Genomic DNA, 21033 nt, shown 5'->3' with positions numbered 1-21033 from the left:
TAAAAATAAAACATGACCCAGAAACACTTTGGCTGATCATTTCAGATTTTATTCAGTGCTTTCTACGATTTCTTAAAGGGGCGGAGCTTTGTTTCTCTCAGTCTGTTCTAGCAGCACATTCAGGAAACACATTAACATGACAAGAATAAATAAATATCTGCTCATTGCACACGTTCTACACACAAACACTGCTGCTCACTAGTGTTACTACTGTAGCACCAGGAACCAGAGGACTAAAGGGTTATTGCTGCTACCTAGTAGAAGATGAGAAGGTCCTACAAAACCACCACAATAGATGCTGCATTCAGGTGAGCTGGGAAATATCAGCACTATGTCGGTATTTCTTAGCTTGGTGGTTTCATTGTAAATTTTAAAGTGATTTTTAGGGCAAATTATTGTTACGGTAAAAAAAAAAACATTAATAGATTTGCTCAGTAAAATCAGCAATACAATACTTGTTACCTGTCTTACAGTAATCTTTACAGATAATATATTTTTTATTCCCTCCCATAAAATAACAAATGTCTTACTGCAGCTTTTAAGGCAAAGTTCTACAAACCAAAACTGCTTTTTAACATAAAAACTATGATTTTTTTCTTTATACAGTGTACCGTTATATAGTCTGTGTTGACACTGCTCTTTTTACGAAGACTGTGTATTTTACTGTAAATTATACACATTTTTTGTTTTTTTAATGTCTGCAATGTCACCATCATTTTTATGGTGAAAGTTTGACACCCACAGCTGCCACAAATTCTACAGATTTTTACTTTTTACAGTGGAAGGTTTGTATCTTCTGGTAATAACTGAGATGTTCCAATGTCTAAAAGTCTGAAAAGGCATTTTGATAATTCTATAAGTTAAACAGTAGGCCTGGGATGATAAACTCCCCAAATTATTGCCGGTATTACAATAGTAAACATTTTTGTTCTTTTAGACCAAATTAACCACTAATGTAATAATATAGTATATCAATAATAAAGCAAGTGCACCCTTTCAAATATAATAAACTGAAGTATTTATTACAATTGTAGCTGTAAGGTCAATAACTTTAAACATCCTAAATAAATGAAACAATAAGAATGAAATGGACACTGTTAGAAAATATTGCACTTGAATAAAAATCACATCCAAAAACAATCAAATAAAATAGACCCTGTCACTGTTAATAAGAAAAAACAAATATAAAACAAAAGCAAATAAAATGGTTTATCAAGTCTCAACAATCAAAATTGCACTTCAATAAATATTGGACATTCAGGCTCAGATGTTCTAGTTGTACAATGTGTTAAAATGTGCAGCTTTTATCACCAAGTTTGTGTTGATTTTAACATCCTGTAGTTTCATGAGGATGCTACAGCTTCCCTCCGATGCTGTGAGCACCTGTTTAGTACCTGATTCTCCAGAGCTGCGAGGAAGCTAACATGTAGCTGAGCTGTGCTTCATGGTACGCTTTGGCCCCGCCCCCTCCCACAAAGACAAAGGGCCTGTACTACAAAGCTGGATTTCCTCTTATTGCGCTAACTTCTGAGATTTAATCGGTGTGTCCTGTACTACCAAGATGGCTAATTTCTTAGCAGGTTAAATCACAATAACCCATAATTTAAGAGTAGTATCCAGCAGAAGCCCCTGAATGGGCGGATGTGTAGAATACCAGTAACCCTATCCACTGTTCTGACAACTTTGCAATACTTATCTTTCTTTTTCACTAACCCTAACCTTAAACGCTACCGCCTCCACTTCCTGGCTATACTTACCTTCCTTTTTTACTAACCCTAAACACTATCGCTTCCGCCTCCACTTCCTGGATAAATTCAAGGTTTGTCGCATTGAAGAATAGCTTCCGCTGTCACGTCTGGGGGCACTTCCACTCATCCAGAGGTTTGTGTCCGGTCCGGGGCCTCCGCTGGATGCTATTGGTAACTCAGGCTGAAAGACTAACCTGGTCTGAACCAGGTTATGAATTGGTTCAGATCTGAGCGAGTACAAAGTCCCGCCTCCTGACCAATCAGTTATTTTGGAAAATGGAGAAAAGCATATCTGACAGCTGTGTTTAGGAAAGAATGATTATTAATGAATAAATGCAATCCTTTCATTTACTGATGACATTATTTAGAAAAGATATAGATTTACATCTGATGGACTGATCTACAGTCAGCTGATGAAGCTTGTGGAGAGAAACTCTACGTATGTGTGGACAGATGAACTCATCCATTCAAACATAGGCTATAGTGACGCTGTCAGCATCAGCAGGAACATACTACAGTGAAACATCCCAGTGTGTGTGATACATTGAGGACTCTGAACAGAAACACGTCTGTGCTACAATAAATTGAAAGTGCAGCTTCCTGCCTGCAATCTTTACTTCCTGCTTTTTCCGCAACAACAGTGTTGTTTTTGGTCTGAATTATGGATTTTAATTATTCATATTTTTAAAGTTATTCCTCAATTGTGCCGCAAGTTGCTTTACAGTTTGGTTAAGTGAAGCTAACGGAGAGATACACAAGATAGCTTCTTAGTACAGGCCCAAAAGGACTACAGATGAATGACGCGAGTTCATTCCGCTGGTGTCTCTCACACGCACGCACGCACACACTGATCATCCCAGGTCTACTTCAGAACATGTTGACATGAGTGTAATAAACAATAATCCTAGTGTATCTGTACTTCCTGGTGCAATGTTGTTTTTTTTTCAAACTTTATTCAAAAATATAAAACAGTACACTATAAATACTGCAATAACCACCAGAGGGACAAACATACAGAGTAAAATATTATACAAAAATATTGAAGAAAACATATAAATTCCTGGTGCAATGTTGAATCCAACAGAAGGCGGAGCCTGAATAAATAAATACATCTTTAGATCAGATTAAAGTGGACTATTCCTTCAGTCTTTGGTTTCCAGTGTAAACCACTGATGGTCCTGCTGAACATTCATATGTCATTGGATGACATGCCTTTGCTCTTGCGTCCGGGCAGAGGGAACGCTGACTTGCTCTGAGGCTGGGTCAGACGGCTGGTGAGCTGGGTGAAGGGTTCTATGAGCGAGGGGTGCTCGGTGGTGCTCACCTCCCACAGCTTCACCTTCTCAGTGCGCGCCCACTGCTGAGCCGCCTCCTGCTCCACCTGACGCTGCACCCAAATGTCATTTTTGTTCCCCAGCACGATGACGGTCACCTGGTAACAGACGGTGGAACCAGGTGGAACATCATGACTTTATGATGTGTGTCAGTAAAGGAGAATTATGGGTAGTTGTCAGAAGTTTGTCTTTAAATCCAATCCTTTCAGATGATTTGTGTTAAAGCTGCGGTAGGAGATTTATTTTAGACACAGTTTAGGCCTCATAGCAGACATGGCACCAGGATTCTCTCTCTCCCGGTGATAAAAGGGTTCAGGATTGATAAGTGGGGGTGCTGAGAATAATATATATTTTTCAATACTATTACTTTTATATGGATGTTCATGTTTTTTTTTTTCTTCAGTAATAGCAGCTATGCAACCAGGGTTGGGGTCAATTATAATTGATAATTAATTGTAATTTTAAAAATCTGCTGTAGTAATCAAGTTTAGATAATTAGGGCCCCTATTATAATGCACCTCTTTTTTCTTCTTACAAAAAAGTGATCACATTTTTTAGCCTAAACACATTCAAAAACTCATGAAAATTTGAACACGTTAAGACTGGTGAAAAAATTGATATTTTGGAGGAATTGCAGATGTGAATGGTAAAATGACTCAATGGCGCCCCCTTGAAAATTGTATTTGCTCCCAGCTGGCACTGATGACATCATCACTGTGGAACCTCTGCAAAATTCTGACATCATCACTCTCTACGGTGATGACATCATCATCACAAACAGACAGATTCCTTGCTTTTATAGAGATATATCTTGCATCCAACACTGCACTGTTAAAGTACTTCACACATTCATATTTTTATTTTAAACATACATGTTTATTTGGTTGCTTTATAAAACAATCTTGACAATAAAGTTGAATCTTTATAGATGTAAATATTCCTCTTAGCAACATGTTCACTTGATGATGTGCTACACTTATGGAAGTTATTAAGAGTTTGTAGAGCTAAGTAGATGCTAAATAATTATAGCAGCTTTCCTTTAAATGGCAAAAAAAATAGTTCTGGTTTAACCCAACCGTCATTGATAGTCAAAGCGCCACCTATTGGTAAAAGGAAATCATAGGCATTATATTTGCACAAAATATTGCAGGAAAGTTTGTGATAAAATCCTTGAAAATGGTCAGCTACGTCTCAACACTAACATTTCTGCCACACCCCGACATGCTACACACCTCAACGTGTGCCACGTTCCGACATGCGTGTGGTTGTGAGGGCCTGTTCATCACTGCTTACAGCTTTAATTGACTTTGTAATTGTAAGTGCCATAAAATTATATAAAAATTGACAATTATAATTTCACGCAAAACTGGGGAACCATGTTACAGTTTAATGTACATTTAATATATGTTATTAAACTGTTAGTAAAATATGTTTCATATCAAGCTTTGCCACATTTTACCTTTTTAATAAAATGAAATCTAAGGGTATACTGACACGGAAAGAACTCAGACACCCACACCAAATATATTAAAACTTATATTTTCATTGATTAGGAAGCCTGACAATGTCATCAATAGATGGAGAAGAAATTAAATCGTAGATATATGTTTTTGTGTATTTTACAGATGATTAATTACAAGCCATTATCATAAGAGATGCTAAAAGAAAGCTAACACAAGAGGAAGGTTAGCTTTTATTAGGTTATTTATCAGTTAATTAATGAATTAACTAACAGTAATTGTGATAAATTGTAATTGTACTTTAGTATTTAAGAATGTAATTAAAATTGACTTTGAAGATAAAAAATATTTGTAATTGAATAGAAATTTGTCTCCAACACCTTTAAGTAATGTCCTTTAATGTGTTTGTAAAGGTGTGTTAGCGTCAGACAGGGTTGGGGTCAATTACAATTGTAATTGCTTAATTTGTAATTAATTACAACTATGATGTAATTATATTTGTAATTGTGATTAAAAACATATGTTGTATTATATCAAGTTTACCCACTACCTGTCAGTTCTCCTCAGGATCATTTTACCATTTTTTAAAAATCATTTGAAATCGAGGGGTACACTGACAGAAAAAAGGCTCAGACGCCCACATTAAAATATTAATACCAATATTGTCATTAATTAGGAAGCCTAACAAGGTAACCAAGAGATGTTAAACTAATTAGATGATAGATCATATTATTTATGAATTTTACATCTGATTTAAGGGAAGCGTAGGTGATTTTCAAAAGCTAGCATGATTTTGAATGTAGCCTCCCTGATGGCTCCACCTTTACCCCCCTCCCTTCTGTGCTTCGTCTCACTCACATGCAAGATCACAGCTGCTGCAGAAGAGGAGCTCAGGTCATTGCTTGTATTGTGTAGAAACATTGTTGTCTCGTCTCATTCATCAGTAAGTAAACACTAAACTTTACCATTATATATGTTAAAAAACATGATCAAAAACTCTGTTTAAACTCTGTCAGTGGTGACGTGCTTTCAGTGTGAGCTTGTGCATGTGAGGTATCGAGAACGAGCAGGGAGACAGAGAGATGTGATTGATTGTTTTTTTCCATTGGATGAAGTTATTACAGATTTACAGCTGCTACAGTTGATGGATTTTCTTCTTTCTTTTGTCAGAGCACAAAAAATCTTAATTTCTGTCAGGACATAAAAACTATTTCAACCAAAAACTTAAAAAGTGTATCTGGAGAAAATTACCTACCCTAGCTTTAAGGTGTAAGTTATCACAAGAGATGCTAACAGAAAGCTAACACAAGAGGAAGGTTCTGTTTCATGGGCTTATTTATTAAAGGCTCAGTAATTGTGATTAATTGTAATTGAGAATGTAATTGTAATCGACTTCCAGGGGAAAAATAATAATTGTAATTTTAATTGCAATTGTAAAAAATGATGGTTATTGTAATCATAGTTGAGTTGTAATTGAACATGGGTAATTGTAATTGCAATATATAATTTCTCACCTCTTTCTTATCTCTGGACTTGTCGACCTCCTTCTTCAGGCTCTCCATCGTCCTGAAGGAGTCGATGCTGTCCACGCTGTAGACCAGCACGAAGCCGTCTGCCACAGAGTAGTAGTGCTTAGGGAGCTCCTGAGCATCGTGAAGGCCTCTGGTGTCGTAGATCCTCAGCTGCTCCCTCACACCACGCTCCGTCTCCACCGAGGCCACGTACACGTCCTCCTGCGACTCATTGGACGCTGAGCCTGCAGAGAGCAGGCCGTGATTGGTTGGATTTTAGATGGATGACAGACAGACGTGCTGACACGTGACACATGTGGGTGAATGATGGATATTTAACTCAATTCATGTGATGTTTAGGCAGCCAATCAGCAGGGAGCGAGCAGAGCCAGTGTTACAATGAATACATCAACACTTGTTCTGCACTGTCAGCTTTACATGTTTGCATAAATGTCTTTCACTGCAGGTAAACTGCCATAAAAATAAAAGTCTATATTTTTATCAACATTCATGTACTGATCAGTCTGAGCATTAACACAGGAAACAACAAAGGCTTTGTGTTTTTTTCTTTTTGGTATAGTTATTTTTTAGTTTTTTTTTTTTTATATATTTTTGATGTAATTGTGTATTTTTCTGTCATTTTGTGCAGTTTTGAAATCTTTTTGTAAAACTGTTCACTTTCTTTGGCAGATTATGGTTGTTTAGTCTGTTTTTAGAGTTTTATGGAATCAGGCACTGGATGAGAAGGAATAGAGGTTCATGTTTATCCCAGAGGGAGGAGGTGAGTTCACAAACTCTTTCTGGTGCTGGTTTTGTGCACTGGGACACAGACATGCTGGAATAACAAAGACACTTCCTAAAACTATTCCCACAAAGCTGGAAGCGTCACATTATCCACAATATGTTGCAGTTAAAGATTGTCTGTGATGTTTGTCACATGTCTAACAGCAGGTGGCAGCAATGCTTTCCTCTATTTCAGTGGTTCCATATCTTTTTGGTTAAATCCTGTGTACCCCCTAGGGCTGGGCGATATGGCCTTTTATAAATACCACGATATTTTTAGGCCATGTCACGATACACGATATATATCTCGATATTTTGCATTACCCTTGAATTAACACTTTGATGCACAAAATCACACCAGTATGATGATTCTATATGTCTACATTAAAACATTCTTGATCATATTGCATTAATATATGCCAATTTTAAACTTTCATGCAAAAAAGGGGATATCACAACTAAGTCAAAGTTGACATAACTGTATTTATTAAACAGTGAGTGGCTCAAACATAAAATTGTCAACAGAAAGTGCACGTTCTGTGCAAAATTGTCACAGAGACATTTCAAAACAAGACATTAGTGCAGGATGCAACTCACATGGCATTTCAAAACACAAAATTAAAGTGCACTTTTTGTACATAATGCCACTACAATATTTTAAAACAAATAGTGCCCTTTTGTGCATGTTGTCATTAAGATGACATTTCAAAACAACACTAAATTTAAGTGCACCTTTTGGGCATAATGCCACTAAGATATTTAAAAAAAAAAAAAAAAAAAAAGTCCGCGAGTTTAACGGTATCGTCATTTTCAACACCGCACAGACTACAAGCTGCGATATATCAAGTATATTCGATATATCGCCCAGCCCTAGTACCCCCTCTTCACATCACTATTATAAGTACCGTACAGTACTTCCATAATTTCTAATGCTTTTTCATTTGTGGAACAGTGGGCATTGGTTCCCTAAGGCTTCATCTACAAACTCAGAACAATGAGTCGAATTTAAAGTGAAATTTATTCATTTTTTAAACACCAATACAACTTTTATGTGATTACTAACATACTTAGTTACATTTTACATAGAAGACCATATTTATTAATTATTGTCTTCTATTGTCATGTGTGATAAAATGGCCTCTACAGCATAAAATAATCCTGTTTCAATAAATTACAAAAAAATAGAGTATTTTACTGTTAGTTTGTGGTGAATTTGTCCAAAAATCTGCATACAAATTATTTTTAAATTATTTGTAAAAATGTCCAAGTACCCCCTGCAATGTGCTCCTGTATCCCAAGGGGTACACGTACTCCTGCTTGGAAACCACTGCTCTCTTTTAGGTACTGAGCAGAAAATTAGAAGAAAAGTTACATTTATACAATAAAAATGCATTTTTATTGAATTTGTCTGAGTTAATTAGATAAAAACTGCTGCTCATTATGATTTTTAATTTAAGAATAAATGACTTGTGACCTGTTCCCACATCGCTGTTTGTCTCCATCTCTGTATCTTTCACAATAATAGAGCCTCAGATTTTACGTTTCAAAATTTCCCTAATTGTATTTCAGAGTTTATCTTTATCCATTTGTTTCCAATTCATTGTCTTTCCCTCGTCCTTACAGGCTTCCATACTTCTTGAAATCATGACAAACATGCTCACTACAAGTAATTGAGGTAAGTTGTGTTATTCATTTCATATTTCTCCGCTGTTTTTGCATCTAATGCACATGTTGAAATCACGAGAGAACTTGCACGAGATTTGACGTCTGTCCCCTTGTTAAAGGTGCTACACATTAAAACACCTGTTTTTTGGTGAAAGGTTGTGTATAAATGTTTGGTATGTGACAGGATGCTAACTATTATAGCATAGCGTACCTGTTAGTTTCTTTTTCAGAGGCAAATCCCATAGTAAATCTTAAAAACCATGAATTTAATTAACCATTAAACCATTGTTTTCCAATATTTCAGGTAAGTCAGTTAAAGCTACATGCCAAATGTCACACAGGGACCGTTATTAACACAAGTGTAGAGAACAATATCATCATTTATAATGATATGCATTTATGCATATTTTAAAAACAACTTCAGCTGAGCAAACTGCTGTACAGTTTTTTTTTTTAATAATTACAATTATTTATTTATTATTACTGACAATTGAGAATTTATCAGATACTATTATCCAAAGTATTATAATATAACAGTTACCACTACTAACACACGCGCTGTAATGATGTAATTCCTGGGTTGTACTGAGCACATGGACAGAGTTTTATGTTACTTTTCTGTTTCCGTCACGTCTGAAACGACATAGAAGCAGTGTTTGAGTTTCTCCTGCTTACAATAAACGTGCAGTGTGACAGTAACGAGTTGTTTAGTCCTGTTTACAATGTTATCGGCCTGCAGAGACCTTTGTATCTACAGCACACACACACACACGCACTCTCATTCACTCACACACAGTGACACAAACCATTTCCAAATTATTACTAACTCTTCGTTTGACTGTGTCTCATAATGTTGTCGCTGCTGAGGTGAGTGAGAGGAGGAGGGGGTGTTTGGTCAGTGTGTGTGTGTGTGTTGAGTTTCACTCAGGGACAGAGTGGGAGAGAGTGGGGGCGGGGTTAAGATAGACAGAAAAAGGCATACTGGCGGCTCTACAGAAGAAACTTTTAATGTTACATTAATTATATCGATATTACAATGTCATACACGACAATCCAACAGAAGACAAACTGACTCACCCACGATGTGGTTCCCATACACCAGCTGCTCCACAATGGCTGTCTTTCCGACTGCCACATGGCCACACACCACCACTTTACAACCTTTACCCATGTCGTGCCTGAAATATAACACAAAAGGTTATGTTCCCCACTGTTGAAGCAAAAACCATCTACTGCTACACTACACTGTGTGCTACTAGTAGACTCAAAATGTGTCATTAGTAAAAACGTGATGCTTTACTCGTAACACAAACAGCCTAGTGGTGGTAGAGGGATTTACTTTACTGGTAAGGTCTACTCATGCACTAGTGCAGTGGTTCTCAACCCTTTCATCCTGCGACCCCAAAAAAGGGGTTCCACAGACCGGGACCCCCACTGTAGCTGAAGGTGGTTGAACACAGACATGAACAGTGAATCTATAAGGAGGAATAAAGGGGAGAGATTTTTGGGGTCCATCCATAAAGTCAGTAAAATGATGGTCCATTGTTCTATGAATCTGTGATAACCACATTTATTTATTCATCTGAATAATATCCACTGTTATCCAGGAAGTTTATTATTATTAGGGCCATAGTATATAGTCATCTTAAATATGTAAATCCTTGTTTTAATCAGAAATAAAATGGGTTAAAAGGGACCAAAAATGGTGGAAAAGGTGGTGGATTTTAAACACCTCAGAAATTGCTTAAAAGTTGCAAATTTGAGTGGCCAAAAACTGACAAAACAGTGATGAAAAGAGTTCAGTGTCAATAATGGCTTAAAAATAGCAGAAATGGGGGAGGGTTGGGGTAATGTAATTTAAAAAGTAGGAAGAATTCGTTTAAACTGGCAAATAATGGGAATGACAAATTGTGAATGTGGTTAAATTTGCAAAAACAAGCATGAAATATGGTGAAAAGAGGTTAAGGTGAGAAAAACGGGTCAACATCTGTGACATTAGGTGGGTAAAATGGTGGAAAGGGTTTATAAGTGCTGAAAATGTCTTTGAAAAAGTGGAAAAAATGTATACAAAAGGCATTGAAAATTGATGGCAAAATTGCAGAAATGGGAGTAATGTAGCAAATATGTATTAAAAAAAAAAAAAAGTGATGAGAACAGGTTAAAATATAGAAGTTTTGTGTAGTTGCAGGAAAAAGGTAAAAATAAACAAATATGGACTGGGCAATTTTGCCTAAAAATAAATCTCCAATATTTTAAAGAAAAATTCAAGTTTCGATTAGATTTCTGATTTTTTTTTCAATGCACTTAAAAATGACTGCAGACATCAGATATACTGTATTGTCAAAAGTGCTACTTTATTGCTGTGATTGTCCTCAATAGTTAAAATGCATAGAACAATCCCAAAATCAAAAGTAAATGAGGCTCTGACATTCAATGATTTCAAGCTTTAACACAGGTTTAAACAAAAGTGCAACAAGAACTTCACAGTAGCTTCAATTTTCTGATTAAGAAATCAGACAATTACATATTTTATAATATTTAACATTACAATTAAACTGTGTGTTAAACCTGTGGCACACATATATTCTACTCAAAGGGAAAACAAAAGTAAACAAAGAGCCCACATCGTGCTATGGTAAACCACAAGGACGAAACGCAAAAAAGTCTAAAAAACTGTGGTGGGGGAAAAAAAAAGAAAAAATTTTATCTACAAATTCGTTAAAGTGATTAAATTGTTTTTTTTTGCCCAGCCCTAATTGGTTGTAGTATTTTTGGAAGCCAATTACAAACTTGAATCTTTAGTTTAAAGCTTACAAATATTTAAACAATAAACAGTCCAACAGGCAGAAGCAATATTATTTATCAATAATCAATAGAGGTGTTGAAAAAAATTGATTCTGCGATATATCGCAATATTACGTCATGTGATCCTTGGATCGATTCAAAACGCATCATATCAATTTTTTTACCTTTATTTAACCAGGAAAGTTTTTTCCACTGCAGGAGATATTGTAACTATACACAGTAGTTTCACTGAAACATGGACATGTTGACCAGCTTGTGTTTTTTCAATAAAATTTAAAAAGAAAGTACTAACTTTCTGCATTTATTTGATGTTCTAGGCATAAATACCTCAGTTAAGTTGCACTAAAGTCAAAGTTGGTTTAAAAGTCACAGGCAGATTATATGTTATTTTTTTTATTTGAAGTTGTTGGCACATGGCATGTTAAAGCCAATGTTTTGAGTGTAAAATATGCCAATAAAATATATTTCATACATAATGTTCTCATGAAGGTGTACACATTTACAGATTAGTTGTTTCTTAAGTCACATATATATATATATATATATATATATATATATATATATATATATATATATATATATATGAATAAAAAATTGCAATAATCGCCTTATACTTTAGATGTCAGACAATACACACCCCTTATAATCAATGTGATCAACAATCACATTAAATTATGGAAACTATACAAAAGAACAAACAACAAATCAGATATCAGAATCACAGTTCAGCTCTCACTGAAAACATGTTCATCACATTTTAATTGAACAGTGAAATGTAGAATGATTTCCTCCTGTTACTTAAAACAAAGTAAAGCTTTGACAACTTCATCATAAAACGGAGAAGCCATGGAATCATTAGCAGGTTGTAGCATCATCGTCTAAAAACACCTCCATTAAAATACACTCTTTCACACACGCACAACATATGCGTAAGCACACAACACCATCTCTTCAGTTAGCGGATTTATCTCTCCATAGATAAATGATTCTCTGCACTGACATCATTATTTGCATACCCAGCATAGAAGAGAAGCTAACGCTAGATTGCTAAGCTGACTGTTGCCAGAAAGTTTGTAAAACTTTGCCACTCTTCAGTGGAAAGTATTTCCAGCCATCATCTCACAGCATCCATATGTGCTCTGTGCTGCAGATACCACGCTCCAAACGCATTCTTACCAGTTCAGGCTCCAGTTCAGGCTCCAGTTCAGGCTCCAGTTCAGGCTCCAGTTCAGGCTCCAGTTCAGGCTCCAGCTCTGCCTCTGGTTCAACGTCTATCTACCGCCAGGCAACACAGGCGGCCGCCTAGGCCGCCATCTGCTGGAGGGACGCCAAATTGCACTCTCTCCCTAAAAAAATCAATAAAATAAACATTTAAAAAGGTATATTAAAGGTGAAACAAACCCTTTACACTCACTGTACGTTTTCTCTGGACTAAATGGTAATATTAAAAACCTGAGAGACAGACAAGATGGGAGCAGAATAATGACAAGATAATATATTAAAACAGAAACACCAAGAATGCATGGGAGGTGAAAGACTTAAACCCTAACTTATAACTTAAAATACAAGTTTAATGTTAGCAAGGCTGTCACCTGCAATGTCATCTATTGTCCAAATAAATTATTGTATAAGATTTACAATTATCCAGATGCAAGAAAAGGTATTTGCAGCCACAAAATTTCATTGTCTTTTTGCATAAGTAGTAGGGGTGTGACGAGGCTCGTGCTACGAGATTTTATTTTTTCTTTTCCAAATTTCTTTTTTTTTTCTATTTTGTTATTTTTTGTAAGCTATCAAATTTTTATTTGTAACCTGTGGGGGAAGTCATACACCTTTGCTACATCTAGCCTGCCAGAACCTAAAGCAGGAGAAGGAAAAGAAGAAGAAGAGGAGGAGGAGTAAATTTTAGTTTCAGTTTTAATTTGTGGAAGAAGAAGTTTATTAACAGTTTAAAGAACATTGCTGTGTAGTTGCAGCATGTTGTTAATAATGACATACTTAATCAGGTGCTGTTTGCACTATTTGGTTTTGCACATAATATTGTTTGCACTTGAAAAAAAAAAGAATTATATAATTTTATTTATTTTATTTTAAATTTTATAAATTTTTGTTTTACTTTCAATTTGTGGAAGAAGTTTATTAAAAAGCTCATGCTTACATCATGCATGTAAAGAGTTTCAAAATACATGTGCAACTCGGTTAAATAAAAGTCTGTTGGTCCAGTCATATATTTTGTCCTTGTAGTTTTCTTAAAATCTCATCTCGTCTCATTCTCGTGAACCCAGTATCGTGTCTCTGTATTGTCTCGTGAGCTGAGTGTGGTGTGAAGGTCCTATTGTTCCTGTAAGGATTTTTGTTATTTTTCTTTTGACACTTGGATTGGGGGGCAATTTCATGAAATTTGGCAGGACGGTATAGTTTGGTGAAAAATTTTGTGTCGTTTTTTGATGCAATTTGAGGACGCGTTAGTGCCACCTAGAGTTTGTAACTTTTCACTGGTTTACACTAGCTGGATAGCATTCAGTACGTATATGGAGTGGACCATGACTCGCAAAAAAATATTTTGAACCTATAACCTAAACTCAACAGGAAGTCTGTAATTTTGAATATAGCAGGACAAATTTGGCACTTTTTCTCAATATTTTGGCCAAATTACACCATCTTTAAAAGCAAACTCCTCCTAGTTGGAGACCAGTTGTTGTTAAAATGGTGAGTTTTTATTACATTGCCAGGCCTACAGGGGTGATAAAGTTTCATCAATTTTAAAATGCGAATTGTTTGAATAACAGCTGAAACTCATTTGAAACCCAAAGTAATGTTCAGAATGAGAAACGCATTCCACACACATGACAAGTCTTACTGCCCCCTGGTGGTGAAAGAAAACCACTTTTTTTCATTTCATTATTGTGTTGATAGTTTTTAACACATATTTCCCAAATGTGTTCAGAAATGCTCTGGACAAGTGGATGATCATTTGTCAGGAATTTGATGAGTTTTTACAGAACGCACTTCCTGTGGCAGAGCACCATTCGCCAAAAAACAGAATGTCTCAATTGGAGTAGTTAGAAATGTTTGCAAGTGACAAAACCTTTTGTTTTTTGTTATTGTATTTTCAAAATTGGCTCTGTAGCGTCACCTTGAACTTTTAAAAATTAGCAGCCCCAAGTGCATATTTGCAGTAGACTTATAGAATCAATTAAGACGCACAAAAAATTATCTTGAAGCCATCTTCTAAAACCTGTTATTTATAATCAAAATACATTTTTATTCAATTTAAGGGACTCACATTTTAGCTTCTAGCTCCATGAGGAATCATCATAAGGGCCTGAAACTTGTGCACATCACTAAAGGACTGATGAGAAGTCGTGGCATATAGTTGAGATCAACATTTTAACAGTAAATATGTAATATCTTTGTTGTACATGGTCTTGCATGTGTGTGTGTGCGCGCGTGCGACAATGTTCATGTGCGTGTGTGTTTGTGTGTGAGAGATACTTTGTTTTTTTAGATTCATCAGCTTAAGCAGGGTCAAAATGTGTTCTATATATAAACTTAAATTGTACACAATGGTGGAAATAGTTTAAATATAATGCCTCAATTTTTAAATTTGTGACCAAAAGTGTGAGTGAGGACACTGGTCTGTAATGAAGTGAAGCTGGATTAATTGCATTTAGACAGGGGTTAACGCAACTTATCACATCTACTATATGTATATATATATAGATAGATAGATAGATAGATAGATACACACAGTATGTGTGTGTTTTGCTCTTTGGGCTACTAACTTGCCTTAACCTAAAACTCCAAATAAAACAAGTTAATTGTTGAGTTGTTGTAAATTACGCTATAATATAATGCTATACTAGGGCTGGGCGATATGGCCTTTTATAAATACCGAGATATTTTTAGGCCATGTCACGATACACGATATATATCTCGATATTTTGCATTACCCTTGAATTAACACTTTGATGCACAAAATCACACCAGTATGATGATTCTATATGTCTACATTAAAATCAATCAATCAATCAATCAATCTTTATTTGTATAGCGCCAAATCATAACCAATGGTATCTCAAGGCACTTTACAGTAGAGCAGTCTTAAGGACGGACTCTTCATTTTATGGATACACACATATGCATATATACGTATATACACATACATATGTATCCCACACCCAACATGAATTCATCATGGCGGCAAGGAAAACCTTCTGTTAAGCAGCAGGAACCTTGTGTGGATCCCATTCCTATGATGAACAGCCATCCACGTTATGCTGTGTTGGGTGTGTGCAGAGGAGAGGGTGGAGACAGAGCCGCTGAGTCTCTGTAACTCCACACTGAGGATCCCACGGACCTGCAAGACAAAAGCCAGAAGGAGTACAGGAGCAAACACACAAGGGAAGAAGCAGACATAGAGGGAGTGTTTGAAAGAGGAATGGGACCCTCTCCGGTCCCTCTCTAACCTAAATGACCTCTCTCTTAACGCCCTCTCCAACCTCTCTCCAACCGAGCATGCCAGACCCCCCCCCCCCCGGCAGTCTATGCCTATTGCATCTTAATTATGAGCTATGAGCTGGTTCCTAACTAAAAGCTTTATCAAAGAGGAATGTTTTGAGCCTAACCTTAAAGGTAGAGAGGGTGTCTGCCCCCCGAACCGTGGTTGGTAGATGGTTCCAGAGAAGTGGGGGCCTGATAACTGAAAGCTCTTCCTCCTATACTACTTTTAGAGATGAATGGAACAACGAGTAGTCCAGCATTTTGAGAGCGTAGTGTTCTGGGGGGATTGTATGGCACTACAAGCTCCTTGAGATAGACTGGTGCCTGTCCATTTAGGGCTTTATAAGTGAGAAGAAGAATCTTGAATTCTATTCTATATTTTATGGGAAGCCAATGCAGAGAGGCTAATACAGGAGTAATGTGATCTCTTCTCCTAGTTTTAGTCAGTACACGTGCTGCAGCATTTTGAACCAGCTGAAGTGTCTTAAGCGACTTGCTCGGGCAGCCTGCTAAAAGAGAATTACAATAATCCAGTCTAGAGGTAACAAAAGCATGGACTAGTTTTTCGGCGTCGCCCTGAGACAGGATAGATCTGATTTTAGCAATGTTACGGAGATGAAAGAAGGCAGTTCTTGAAGTTTGTTTTATGTGAGAGTTGAAGGATAAGTCCTGATCAAATAGAACCCCAAGGTTTCTAACAGTTGTGCTTTGTGCCAGAGTAATGCCATCTAGGGCAGTTAGGCTAGCATAGGTTTCTCTAAGGTGTCGCGGGCCCAGTACAATGACCTCAGTCTTGTCTGAGTTGAGAAGAAGAAAATTTTGGTCCATCCAGGCCCTAATGTCCTTTAGACAGGCCTCAAGTTTAGATAGCTGATTTGTCTCACCTGGCTTCATTGATACATACAGTTGGGTATCATCAGCATAGCAGTGGAAGTTAACAGAGTATTTTCTCATAACATTACCAAGGGGGATCATATAGATACAGAAGAGGATTGGACCTAGCACAGAGCCCTGAGGAACCCCGTAGCTTACTTTAGTGTACACAGAAGACTTATTATTCACGTGTACAAACTGGTACCTATCAGATAGGTAGGACTTAAACCAGTTTAGGGCAGTCCCTGTGATTCCAAGTAATTTCTCTAATCTCTCTAGTAGAATATAGTGATCTATAGTGTCAAAAGCTGCACTAAGATCTAATAAAACCAGCACTGAGAGTCGTCCTTCATCTGAAGCCCAGAGTAGATCATTAGTTACTTTAACTAAAGCAGTCTCTGTGCTGTGTTGAGCTCTAAAACCTGACTGGAAGTCCTCGAACAGGCTGTTGTTTTGAAGAAATTCACAGAGCTGAGCTGCCACAACTTTCTCAAGAATCTTTGAAATAAAAGGAAGATTAGATATAGGCCTGTAGTTTGCTAAAGTGCTGGAATCAAGAGTAGGTTTTTTGAGAAGGGGTTTGATTACAGCTACTTTAAAGGACTGTGGCACGTAGCCTATTGATAGGGATATATTTATTGTCTCCAACAAAGATGGGCAGACTAGGGGAATAACTTCTTTAAACAGCTTAGTTGGGATCGGATCTGAAAGGCAGGTCGATGGTTTGGAGGATGAAATAATAGAGTTAAGTTCCTGAAGTCCTATATGTGTGAAACAGTTTAGGTTAGGCCTATTTACATTTAATGGTACAGCAGGCCCAGGTGAAGGCAGGGAGTGGCTAATTTTATCTCTAATCTTGTGAATTTTATCGTTAAAAAATGTCATAAAGTCCTCACAGCTGAGGGCTAGAGGAATCATGGGCTCAATAGAGCTCTGACTTTGTGTTAGCCTGGCTACAGTGCTGAAAAGGTACCTCGGATTATTTTTATTTTCTTCAATTAGTGAGGAGTAGTATGTAGATCGACTATGTCATAAGGCTGTCATGTATTTACTATGGCTTTCTTGCCAAAGTATTCGTGACTCCTCTGTTTTATTGGAGCGCCACATTCTCTCTAATTTACGGGTTGTTTGTTTGAGTGTGTGAGTTTCAGAGCTAAACCACGGAGCTTTCCTCTGACGTTTAATAGTTTTTTTCCCTCAATGGGGCAATTGAGTCCAAGGTGGATTTTAGTAGACTAGCAGAGCTATCGACAAGCAGATCCAGTTGAGAGGGGTTATAATTAATATCATAGTTATTTATTGGATGGTGCACTGAGTTTAAGGCAGCAGGAATGGCCTCTTTAAATTTAGCCACAGCACTGTTGGATAGATTTCTACTTGTAACTATTTTATTGCACAGTGCGAGATCCTCTAGGATAATGTTAAAAGATATTAAAAAGTGATCTGATAGCAGAGGATTTTCAGGGTAGACTTTTAGTTCATTAATATCAAGGCCATATGTTAGAACAAGATCAAGAGTATGATTTAAACGATGAGTAGCTTCATTAATAGTTTGAGAAAAGCCAACTGAGTCTATTAGGGACATAAAGGCTGAGCTCAGGCTATCACTATCTTTGTCCACATGGATATTAAAATCTCCTACTATCAGTATTTTATCAGAACTGAGGACTAAGTTTAATATAAACTCAGAGAATTCTGATAGAAATTCAGAATAAGGGCCTGGAGGACGGTAAATTATCGCAAATAAGACTGGCTGGCAGGTTTTTGATTCGATATGAGATAAATTTAGAACCAGGCTTTCAAAGGAAGTGTAGTTGGCCTTTGGTTTAGGATAGATTAGGAGAGAGGAATGATAAATAGCTGCTACACCACCTCCACGGCCTATGTCTCGTGGCATATGAGTATTTAAATGACTGGGAGGAGTGGCTTCATTTAAACTAACATATTCATCTTGATACAGCCATGTTTCAGTTAAACAGAATAAATCAAAGTTATTTTCTGAGATAAGGTCATTTACTAGTAGAGATTTGGATCTCAGTGATCTAATATTTAATAGAGCACATCTAATGGTTTTATGTTTTGGTGTTTCTAGATTTGAGATTTTAATTTTTTTCAGATTTTTATAATTGATAGCTCTTTTATTTGATTTTATGTTAAAATCATTGTGAAATATGGGTCGGGGGACTGGCACCGTCTCCATAAAATAATATTCATCACCATCACAACAGTTGTCATGGCGATGAACACAGCTATCCTGATAGCAATGGGAGGGAAACTGTCCTAAGGCAAGCGCAGAGGGGCGTGGAGGACTCCCCCTCTGTAACATGGTCTCATTCATGAGATGTCATAAATGTGCCATGTTTTCTGATAGTAGAGATGCTCCCTCCAAAGTAGGATGGATTCCATCTCTTCCTATCAGGTTCGGTTTTCCCCAGAAGTATCTCCAATTATCAATGATCATACTGCATTAATATATGCCAATTTTAAACTTTCATGCAAAAAAGGGGATATCACAACTAAGTCAAAGTTGACATAACTGTATTTATTAAACAGTGAGTGGCTCAAACATAAAATTGTCAACAGAAAGTGCACGTTCTGTGCAAAATTGTCACAGAGACATTTCAAAACAAGACATTAGTGCAGGATGCAACTCACATGGCATTTCAAAACACAAAATTAAAGTGCACTTTTTGTACATAATGCCACTACAATATTTTAAAACAAATAGTGCCCTTTTGTGCATGTTGTCATTAAGATGACATTTCAAAAAAAAAAAAAAAAAAAAAAAAAAGTCCGCGAGTTTAACGGTATGGTCATTTTCAACACCGCACAGACTACAAGCTGCAATATATCGAGTATATTCGATATATCGCCCAGCTCTATGCTATACTATATTTCTCATTTCATCAGAAAACAACAAACAATGGCAGGTTTCATGATGACAAACACATCCTGTAACCACAGAGAGAAGCCGTGACTGAGAACATCCTCTACATCATGATCATCACTGACATGAAGCTTCACTACAATCATCCTCACCTTTAATCCAGGTCACACTTGGACACACATTTTACATTTTTACAAAGCTCATGGAGAGGAAATATGAAGAGACTTTAAAGGAAGTGACGACTGTGTTTAACAGAAACCACAAACATGCTCTCACTGCTGATATATGGACATGTGTAGCTAATGAAGTCTACCTTAGGGTGACCTGACATTACATTCACAATGAGACGAATAAAGAGGCTGAATATAAAAATGTGTGTTTTTTTTAAATCTGATTAATTGATTAATTTTTTGACCGATTAATCATTTGTTGCAGCTCTATAGGGAACCACTGAATTAGAGCATAAAAACCTTTACTGATAGAACACAATTTATTCACTAGTACATTCAAAATCTGACTAGTAGTACTAGACTATTTTTAGTCTACTAGTAGTACGAGACTATTTTTAGTCTACTAGGTAGTACTAGACTATTTTTAGTCTACTAGGTAGTACTAGACTATTTTTAGTCTACTAGTAGTACTAGACTATTTTTAGTCTACTAGTAGTACTAGACTATTTTTAGTCTACTAGGTAGTACTAGACTATTTTTAGTCTACTAGTAGTACTAGACTATTTTTAGTCTACTAGTAGTACTAGACTATTTTTAGTCTACTAGTAGTACTAGTAAAGACAAAAGGTTCACTAGAAATGCTTTTAGACCTAATGCCACTAAAGTAGGACAGATTATAACCACATTATAATCCAGCATCCTTATTGGTTGGAATACTTTCAGAAGCCAATGCTAAACCTGAATTTGCTTGTCCCCGCCCCCTTATTTGCATATAAGGTTTACGAGTAGTATTAGTGACACGTTTTACTTCAAAGTGTACTTGCGCTAGTAAACAAAATCTGAGTACATGTACTCCATTTATGAGACATTTTAACTATAAAAAACAAACCAATGAGCACCTTTGTTTTTAGCCTGTAGCTAAGCTACCTAGCTACAGCACAGGTAAGGCGATATTAAGGCGTTCTGTGACACTTTGTCAGCTCTTTGCCTCACCAGCCGCACACAAAGATGTCTGGACTCTTGTTACAGACAGAGAAGGTCAGTACCTGAGTCAGGTGAACAAGGAGAGGTCTGTCAGGTCGGTAGAGCCACTGCTAAACCGAGCGCATCCATTCCCCTGGATTTACATGGAACGTTGTCACTGCGCATGCGCAAACACAAATCCCTCCCATTCATACCGACAATTATTTATTTATTTATTATATTTTTTGTAAAATATTCATTGTATAACAACCATGGCAAAAACATATATAAACGTCTTAAGAACATTCAAAGGGTCAGAACGAACAAAAAA

General features: G+C 36.6%; 1 protein-coding gene across 2 annotated transcripts; it reads right to left on the bottom strand.

Annotated features, from left to right (window-relative positions):
* Nucleotides 1-27: 27 nt before the first annotated feature.
* nkiras1 (NFKB inhibitor interacting Ras-like 1) lies at nt 28-20880 on the bottom strand. Of its 2 annotated transcripts, none has more exons than XM_028460906.1 (5): nt 20786-20880; nt 12483-12652; nt 9579-9679; nt 6057-6298; nt 28-3180 (listed from the first exon to the last, which is right to left on the bottom strand). In XM_028460906.1, the coding sequence occupies exons 3-5, from the start codon at nt 9670-9672 to the stop codon at nt 2938-2940; spliced, it is 579 nt and encodes a 192-aa protein (XP_028316707.1). In that variant the 5' UTR covers nt 9673-9679; nt 12483-12652; nt 20786-20880; the 3' UTR covers nt 28-2937. The 2 variants fall into 2 exon arrangements, with proteins under 2 accessions (XP_028316707.1, XP_028316708.1); XM_028460907.1 differs by having other exon boundaries at nt 12495-12652.
* Nucleotides 20881-21033: the final 153 nt, after the last annotated feature.

Source organism: Gouania willdenowi, chromosome 11, assembly GCF_900634775.1.
Source record: "Gouania willdenowi chromosome 11, fGouWil2.1, whole genome shotgun sequence".
Taxonomy (NCBI): domain Eukaryota; kingdom Metazoa; phylum Chordata; class Actinopteri; order Blenniiformes; family Gobiesocidae; genus Gouania; species Gouania willdenowi.
Note: the sequence above shows the minus strand (reverse complement) of the source record. Positions and strands in the feature narration are given on the sequence as shown.

Excerpts from the sequence above, each read along its gene's own strand:
- nkiras1 (XM_028460906.1), bottom strand. The coding sequence starts at position 9,672 with ATGGGTAAAGGTTGTAAAGTGGTGGTGTGTGGCCATGTGGCAGTCGGA. Across the intron at positions 6,299-9,578 it reads GTATGGGAACCACATCGTGG|GCTCAGCGTCCAATGAGTCG; the intron begins GTGAGTCAGTTT and ends TGCTCTCTGCAG. Across the intron at positions 3,181-6,056 it reads AGTCCAGAGATAAGAAAGAG|GTGACCGTCATCGTGCTGGG; the intron begins GTGAGAAATTAT and ends GTCTGTTACCAG.